The 9,620-nt window shown below is 33.6% G+C and overlaps 1 protein-coding gene across 2 annotated transcripts in view; it reads left to right on the top strand.

The window, feature by feature from the left end:
* Positions 1–2,657: 2,657 nt before the first annotated feature.
* The window catches only part of LOC105557744 (sodium channel protein Nach-like), a 40,937-nt gene continuing 33,974 nt past the window's right edge, over positions 2,658–9,620 (top strand). For both annotated transcript variants that reach the window (XM_012005063.1, XM_012005062.1), the window contains exons 1-2: positions 2,658–3,135; positions 7,595–7,801. In XM_012005063.1, the coding sequence (XP_011860453.1) occupies positions 2,984–3,135; positions 7,595–7,801 (359 nt within the window). In that variant the 5' untranslated portion in view covers positions 2,658–2,983. The remainder of the gene's footprint in view (positions 3,136–7,594; positions 7,802–9,620) is intronic.

The following is a 9,620-nucleotide window of genomic DNA, read 5'->3' as shown; positions in this document are numbered from 1 at the left end:
GCACTGAACGAGATGCCAATTCATGTAATTTTGAAACTATTGTTTTATAATATATTGTTATTTAACATTTTTTAACAAGAATGGAATAAAATTCTTTCCCTATAAAACAAAAAGTGTTTTAATTATTCTGTGAGAAATTTACACCAACTATAATATGCAGGCGTAGTATAACTAAATACATTGTGACAAAAAGACAATCATCATTTAAACGACAATGACAAGGTCGTCACATTCTAATGATCGTACATTTTGAAGCTACTGGTTGAAGTCAATTCGACAGCAGTTAACGAATTGTTAGCAGAGGAAGGGTGAATAGGAAGGGTTTGCGGTTAACACACGAGGGGTTGACAGGGGAACGTATAATACATTGTTACCCGATTCATCAGCATTACACCCCTTGCCTGAGCAGTAATTTTCTTTACGAAACCAACATTGGGGTGAATTACCTCATAATTTAAATTACTCTACTAGTGAATACTTTTGATTTATCTTAAATATCGTATCGTTTATCTATTGATTTTTTCATTCATCTATTTTTATATACTTTTATAATAAAATATAATACCTTGTAGCATAATAAAATAAAACAATATTTGAATAAAATTCTCATGTTTATAATCGTTATTAAAAATATTTTTGTTAACAAATAAGCATGCTCATTAAAATAGTATTAATAACTTCGTACTACTAATTTTTTATGACAGTAATATTGATCAATATAATTTTCACTTTCACAATATCTGTTTTAATTTTTAGTTTTTATTTTTATGTATAATTCGCCAAAATATCTTTTAAAATTCCATATTACATCAAATTTCTTATACTGTTGTACAGTATTAATGTAAAAGTTTGATCTTAAATAATAAAATTTGGAGATATTTTGATTGTTAAATAATAACATTAATATAAACTATTAAATAAAAAGCCTCAAATAAAATAAAAATAATATTTGTTTATTGTTATGATATGTATGTATGTATGTAATTAAAACTTTTAAATTTGCAATATATTCAAACTTGACTGTTTAAAAATCTCTTACAATTACAATTTAATACAATATTAGTATTAACACGATATACATTAAATAAGAACAGCAATAAAATTAATTTATGTTCCTACTTATAATACACATATCAATAAGATTTAGTGACTCTAATGCGCGCGCGCGCGCGCATGTGTATGTGTGTAAGACGCACTGATTTATAGTGCGACTTACAATTGGACTAGCTCTTCGCGAAACTTCAGTCTTCTCTAAATTGATTTTCGAACTTACTCCTTTTATGACCTAACCACTTATCTCTGACACCCACTCAAAATAAAATCGCGAAGACTCTCGATGCGCCAGCATGTCGAGGGATATTGGGAACGAGATGGTTCAATAATATATCGAGACGAATGTACACGCGACAAGAAGCCTATGAGTAGCAGGACTTCACGACTTGTCGACTAGGAGCGATTCTTCTCTTGCGTGGATATTAAACTTTGAAGATCGTCGCTCGTCGCCCCATTGCGTCGCCCGTGTCTCGCTTTGTCGCCTGACTCAGCAAGTGTCATTAATAACTTCGAGGAGGTAGATAAAGTGCTAAACACCGCAAACATGCTGTGTGCTTGGGCACACATCATTACCCTGACTAACCAGAGATTCAATAAAGATTCATTGATGTGTTGCCTGCCAATGACGAGTCGTTTTGAGTGACATATAGTGAAAGTATTGCGTAATGCTGTGCTATAAAGATGAAAGATTTTTGTTTTTAACTTTTACACAGAGCAAGAAAGATAGTCTTAAGCCCACTTTACACGATCTATAATTCGCAACAAAATTCGAGACAGAATTCCATTTTTAAATTTTTATGTATCGTGTAATACAGAAAACATTTGAACAATCAGAATTATAATTATAATGCTCCAATTTTGTAAATAGAAAAGATGCATCAAATATGTGTAGTGCATGGAAATGCGTGATTGATTAATTGTATCTGGTCTAATGAAAAACCTTAAGCATTGATTGCTGTGAGTATTTGTGTCCAATCGGCAGGGAAAACGGACCTCATCCATATGTAAATGTTATAACCTACAGTACCTACACTAACCTAATCTACAAACATATGTCAATTTAATATATGAAATTATAAAATAGAATTCTATCTTGAATTCTGTCGCGAATTATAGATCGTGTAAAGTGGGCTTTATATTATATTGCATTATGTTATATGTTGTTAAACTTATCTGTTTGAAAAATATAGATAAAAAGATTTAAATTTAATTTAAAAAATGGAAGTAAAAGACTCTTGGAAGCAACTACCTAGAAGAAAATTACATTATAAAAATTAATTTTGATTTGCGATACATATTTTAAGTAAATGCTATAAATTAAAAATAATTACAGGAAAATCGAAACGAGGCATTCTATAATAGATAAAGACGAAATAATTATTATAGTTTCTCCCACGAAAAATTGAACTGTATAAAGCCAGATGTCATATAAAGCATGTACTAATACATAATGGTAACATTTAACATACATTTTATCCTTTGCTAAGTACACTGTTATCGCTAATATCCATCAGTATAAAGGAAATATTTTGTTGTCATGAAATGTAAATGGAATATTCCAATTTGAAAGAACATAATCACAAGTGGCACGAGAATCTGTAATGTACGTATTAGTTGTGCTTTGATATTTTCATCGGTTAATAATTAATTACACAGAGATAACATCGCGAATAGAAAAGTTGAAATTATCATGCGCCAATCGACGGAAGGTCGAATGAATTTTTTATGTCGCGTCGCCTGTACTGTTGCACTATGTGCCTTTGCTATTTACTCACTCCGACAATATACAGCAGTTGACATGCTAACGTAGTCGTGAGAGGAGAGCGTTACACCGTTTCTCCACTTGCTCTCCCACGTATTATTACTTGGCACAATTAATCGTTGTGATTTGCTGTGACGTTGAAATTCGTTTTCTATAATTGAATTAAACATGAAAAGAGGAGTACAAATTCGACATCACATATCGGTTGAAAACGCGAAAGGTTGGAACATCCTGAAGAGGCAGGCTGCTGAATTTTGCCGCAACACCGGATTACATGGTTACAAATACATCGCTCAAATACAACGTTCCAAGACAGAACGGTATGTATAAACTTTCTAATATATTGTAATTTTGAATGCATTTTGATTGACAAAATACAAGAACAGATATAATAATTTCACAAGATGATTATTATTGCTAATATATTATGGCTAAAACTTGTCCTCATTCAATATTTTTTAAATTACGAACATTGCTCATTACAAAAGTTAAAATGTGTATATTTTTTAATACATTTGTTTCAATTGATTTATTTATATAGTTCTCTTTAAAATTCAATGTTTTGATATATGTATACTTAAATCTAAAAAATAATATTTTATACAGGGTGAGTCATTCCACATCCAACAAAATGTGTGAGAAGATAGAACAAATCGAGATGAACAGAAAAGTTCTGTACCATTTTGCAATTTTCGTAATAGTTAACGAGTAATTAATTATTAAAAATCGTTGTCTTAGGCCGGCCTACCGCCCAATTCGAGCGCGTGGCGAGATGTGATCGCCCGGCGATCGATATTGCCATGCGCACGGAAAGTTGTTTATCGCATTCGGCAATGGCTAGAGACCCTGTAATCAGAGACTGGCCATAAAAGAGTTTGTCAAATTCCTATTTCACTCTCCTACGATTCTACGATCGTAAAAAAGTGAGGTAGCCTATGTTTCTCTCTCACTCCCAGAAAGACGAACTCTCTTATGGCCAGTCTCTGATTACAGGGTCTCTAGCAATGGCTACGCACGAACGACACGTAACGCTGGACCCCCGTGCCGAGCTATAATAATTTCTTAGCCTTTTCTTAATCCAAATTAAATTCGGCATAAAAATATTTGTGCGTATGTATGTATGTTACATAAACATAGAAAAATATGGCGAGGGGGTGACAGCGCGCCGTTGCCCGCTAGCTTACGTCGTTGTACCGCGCCTAGACTCGCGTCGCGATAGCCGGCTACACTTTTTGCGATCAGAAAAAATAAATTAAAGCGAAATTAACCGATGGAATCTACATCTGATTTAATTATTTACTTATTTATTTTACGCGCCGCTCGTGCGTAGCCATTGTCGATTGCGATAAACAATTTTCCGTACGCATAGCAATATCGATCGCCGGGCGGTCACATCTCGCCACGCATTTGAATTGGGCGGTAGACCGGACTAAGACGACAACTTTTAAGAATTGATTATTCGTTATCTATTGCAAAAATTGCAAAATGGTACAGAATTTTTCTGTTTATCTCGATCCGTTTTACCTTCTCAAAAATTTTGTAGGATGTGGAATGACTCACTCTGTATATGTTTAATTAAAATTATACATTTTTGTGACTCAATTCTGTAATTTCAGGTAAATTTTGTTATATAAAAATTTGGATTTTAAATAGTTTCTATAGTAATATCAATAAGTAATTCGACACAATATTACAAAAATATACATGTTATTATATACATACATAATATTATACATATAGGGGAACCCGGGGCATAATGGGATATGATCTATAACTTTTTACAGAAGTGCTGTTATAAAATATTTTGCAATTATTGCTATTAGATGATCCTTATCGCATGCTGTTATCAGTTGTCATGTTATTTTTAACTGAAAAATGCTATAAATTTTTTAATGCGTTCGCTGCACTCTCCGTGACTCGCTTATAATTTCGTTGATTAGCATGAGGTAACAATGATAAAATTCTATTTTTTATTACCATAAGTAATTTTACGCTATTAAACAATCTTTTCTAGTCACTTTAGTAAAGTATTTCTGCACAGATATTGATTATTTTTGTATTTATTTAGTGTAAGGGTACATTTGGGAGCATAACGGGACATTAGGCCGTGGGGCATAATGGTACAATAGGTAACCTCTTCTTACTAGTTGACTCGCAAGTGTTAGGTTAACGGAGCATGTCTCAACAAGAGATTGAAAATTAACAGTAACATTGAAAAGAACAATGAGCAACAATGAGGATATTACACATATTTGCACCTACTGTTCTTAAAATGTTTCATGTAGATGTGATAATAAGTGCTATCAATAAATAATTATTATTATTAAAATGCAATACTACGTTAGTATATTTATTGCGTATTAAAAAAAATCATTTTTAATAAGTTTTAAACATTAATGTATAAGAAATATACATATAATGCTTGATTGGATAGTGCTTATACTTGGCGTCTTTTTTACCTTTTTTTAAAAAAGGTTACTTTTAAGGTGATATTACCAATATTATAATATTGGTACGTTACAAATATATTTTGCAAGCTTTATAATATTTCTACAAGATTACTGAAACATTGTCGGCATAATATTACAATAGAATGTCTCTGAACCGTCTTTGCAATATTACATTGCAATTTGCAATGTTGCAATGTTTCTGAAAGCTTTGGTGCTGTATGGGTACTTACACTTCCCTTTCATTACTACTTACTTCTTTTTCTGATATTGTATATAATAGTTTTAGGAGCATGAGTATTGATTCGTACTGAAAACTGGTTTTGTTAAACCTATAATAGCAAAAGGCTGCCCCCGTTTTAGTTGTGAGTGTCATTAAAGAGATTGAGATTAGAGAAATCTGTGAATTCATTTAGTTCCCTATCAAGAACGGCCGCAACACGTCAAGAAATTAACCAACATCAAGAGAAACTCATGGTACAGGTGGTCAAAATGTTCAAAGTCACTTTTTTAGTGTTACATTCTAGATTGTTTGTTCGCGGCTGATTGTGAATCAAATTTGTTATGTCAGTTTAATTTTAACAGTGAAAAGGATAAATTGGTTTATTTCTAAATGTCTATACTATATATAAAGAAGCGTTATGTCGATGATGTGGCAAGCATTTTAAATAATTCAGTATAGGAGCCATCCAATAATTCCGTGTCATTTTGAGAATTAATTCCATTGTTCTTTTATGTTTATCATTTTACGATAATGGGGTTCTTTGTCTAGAATGATCACTTTCTCCCAGTCAAACTTGTGATTGAATTCAGTACAGTGTTGCGATACAACAGAATGTTCGGATAGATCTAACTCGATATTGCTTTTATGTTCTCTTATTCTGGTGTTTAATTTTCTTTTTGTTTGTCCTATATATGTTAAGATTACATTCTTTACAAGAAATTTTATAAATAACATTTGTGTTTTGTATCTTGTTAGTTTTGTCTTTTTGTGGATCTATAAATCTCGGCAGCTTATTAAATACAACGGTATCCTATTCGAAATTTAGATTAATCGACAGGTGAACACATTTTCTTTGTGATCGGTTTTAAATAAGGTAGGATCTAAAAAGTCTAAGGTTCCCTTATTCTTGATCTCAATTGTGAACTTGAGTCTCTCATGATATCGGTTGAAAACCGTCAAGATATAATATTATTCAGTGATTCTTTTGGTGCTGCCATAATGATATCATCGACATAACGATAATATAGCGAGATTGGTTGGTCAATTTGTCGGAGAGCGAATTCCTCTAGATCTTGCATTACGATATTAGCTATAATAGGTGAGAGATGAGATCCCATCGGTACGCCAAAAGTTTGTTTATAAATAATATTATTGAATGTGAAGTAGGTGGATGTTAGTATGAATCTTATGACATGTAATATTCATTTAGAGGTATGTTCGTTTTTTTGTGTAATATAATTCCATCTATTAATAATATTATATCCGCAATAGCAAGATCTATTGGAACATTAGTGAATAGAGCTACTACGTCAGGAGATAAAAGAATATTAGTATTATTTAGTGATAATTGTGATAGTACCCCACACAGTTCGAAACTATTTTTGATATGACACTTTGGTATTGGAACACTATGAGATATAATTTCATTTAGAAACTATGCAAACCTATGTAATGGAGAATGGACCCAGGAGACAATCCTAAGGGGGAAATTTTCTTATGAATCTTAGGAAGTCCATATGCTTATGATAAGAGTGCATTACTAGACCTGAGTTTGAAGACATCATTTCTAGTAATGTAATCTTTATCAGCCCAATTTTATTAGATATTCAATTTTCTTTCTAAGATAAGTGACGGATCTTTTTTTAAAATTTCATAATTGTCTCCATCTTTCAATAGCGATTCCATATTTTGTATGTAAACATGTTTGTCTGGTGGTGAGATCATGGTCCCAACTCAATTCTTAAAAGTGATACAGTCTCGTTCTTATTTATCAAGTTGGATAAGCCTACAAAAATAAGAAAGTGCTAAGCTTAAAATATTATACTTCGAGCGTAAATTATTACATGAAATTTTCATCAATCTTTTCTCAATTTTGCTCCACATATTCTCAGAACCAGTGCTGTTACATAGCGCTTAGCAACCGTAGACTTCTTACCGAAGCTTGTAGACATATATTGGTTTGCGCACTTTCATTAAGTAATTATTGAAAAATTTACAAAACAGTAAAGAACTTTTTCATTCCGTTTAATCTGTTGTACTTGTCTATGAGAGATAGTCTGGTAATTAGCAGATATACATTATATACATATTAACATTTATTTATTATAGGATTACTTGGGCGATAACGGTATTCGTATCATTAGGTTGCGCCATTCTTTTAATGAAAATGGCTTGGAATTATTATGCTACCCATCCTACTTTGACAGTCATCGAATCAACACACAATGGAATATGGAATTATCCGTTTCCTGCAATAACAGTGTGCGATATTAATCGCATATCTTACAACTTGACTAAAAAATTTGTTGAAAATTTGTAAGTATTTAGCGTTTTGTGTATGTATATAATAGTTATTTAATAAAATCATAATTATTTCGTTTTTCTTTACACTATAATGCATAATTCTACACAAAAGCCAAATTTAGCGCAAATAAGTTGTTGACCCTTAGAGATTTAATTTTTATTTACTAATTTATTTAAATAAATTAGTAAGGCTCGTATGTGTTAAACACAAATTTCAAAGAATTTAAAGAACTCAGAGCCGTGACAGGATGGTAGTGTCTAAATATTCTATTCTAAATTTATTGCGAAAAAATATCACCTCGGCCAGGGTTTCTAATTTATTTATTTATTTTTACATTAATTTTTTAATATTTTTCCAATTTATAAATTTTTAAATCTGTTGTCTTCCACGCTGTTTGGTCTCTGTTGCTGCATCTATTCCTTTGAAGTCCATAACTGTATGAACATGAACAGCCTTCAATAGATTTCCCGGTTTCCTGTTTGGCGAAGGCGGAATCGGTGAGAGTATCCTGGGAGGCTGCAGGAAGGTCTGGATTTCTAGCGCCTTGAGGCGGTTGAACGCCTGATATTTGGTAACTAGCGCCTTGGAGCGACTGAGCGTTATCAGTTTGGCGGCCAGCGCCTTGCTCTTGGCGTCTAGCGCCAACTGCTGCTTCTCCAGAAGAGTTTTTCTTGAAAGAGAGCTTCTTCGGTTGCGTTGGTCGACGAAGAGTGAAAACCTCTGCTGTTGTGAGCAAAGGAAGACTTTTCTTCGAAGTAGTGGTTGGGATTTCTTTGACGTCTTATATCTGGAAATTTTTCCTGAATTTCTACCGATGATTGATCTCCTTATATCCTAAGCTTCAATTAATTTTAAATACGAGTTTTCCTTTTAATTAATTTCCTCCTAGCGGATAAATTAGTGAAATTTCTGTTGCTAAGCAACTTCTAAAAATTAATCAATACTTCAAGCTGTCAGTAATGTGAGAGTTCTGGTTGTGAATGACTGTCACAACTACCACATTACCCCCTTCCTTGTCTGAACGTTGGTTAATTTTTAAACCTTACAACCTGCGAGAAATCCTCCTACTTCTTGTTTTAATATCTTTTGTTTACGAAGTTTCTTTAGATTTTTCTAAAAGTGCTGGATCTTGACCTGCTTCCATAAATGTTGTTCCGTATTCACTATAATAATTTTATGTATATTTTAATTCAAATCGCCCGCTTGTGGTTATGTCCGCGCGTTCTCCTGAGCGCCCTTCCGCGCGAGTGGTTTCCGGCGACACCGCCGCTAGCATGATGGCGTTGTGCATACCTTTTCCCCCCAAAATTAACAAAAGATATCGGAAGGAGAGCTGGTCGTCAAGCTCTCAGAGACAAGTCGTCGTTACCGTCGTTACCGAACCACATCATCGTGCGCTACGCATAAGAGCTGCCTTTGTAACTGAGGGGTGACCTTCTATTGGACACGTAACGATTGGAGGTTTCCAAGCGGTGGCTCGATTGGACACGCACTATTGGACACGCATCATTGGACACCGAAATCATTGGACACCGCATTATTGGACACAAGCATTATTGGACACCGCATTATCGGACACAAGCATTATTGGACACCGTATTATTGGACACCGTATTATTGGACACCGCATTATTGGACACCGCATTTTTGTACACCGCATTATTGGACACAAGCATTGCAAGATTGGACACTGCATTTTCGGACACCGCATTATTGGACACCGCATTATTGGACACCGCATTATTGGACACCGCATTATTGGACACCGCATTATTGGACACCGCATTATTGGACACCGCATTATTGGACACCGCATTATTGGACACCGCA

Source organism: Vollenhovia emeryi, unplaced genomic scaffold (assembly GCF_000949405.1).
Source record: "Vollenhovia emeryi isolate VEMERY1.0 unplaced genomic scaffold, V.emery_V1.0 DF939425.1, whole genome shotgun sequence".
Classification (NCBI taxonomy): Eukaryota; Metazoa; Arthropoda; class Insecta; order Hymenoptera; family Formicidae; genus Vollenhovia; species Vollenhovia emeryi.
This window is presented reverse-complemented; position numbering and strand designations above follow the sequence as displayed.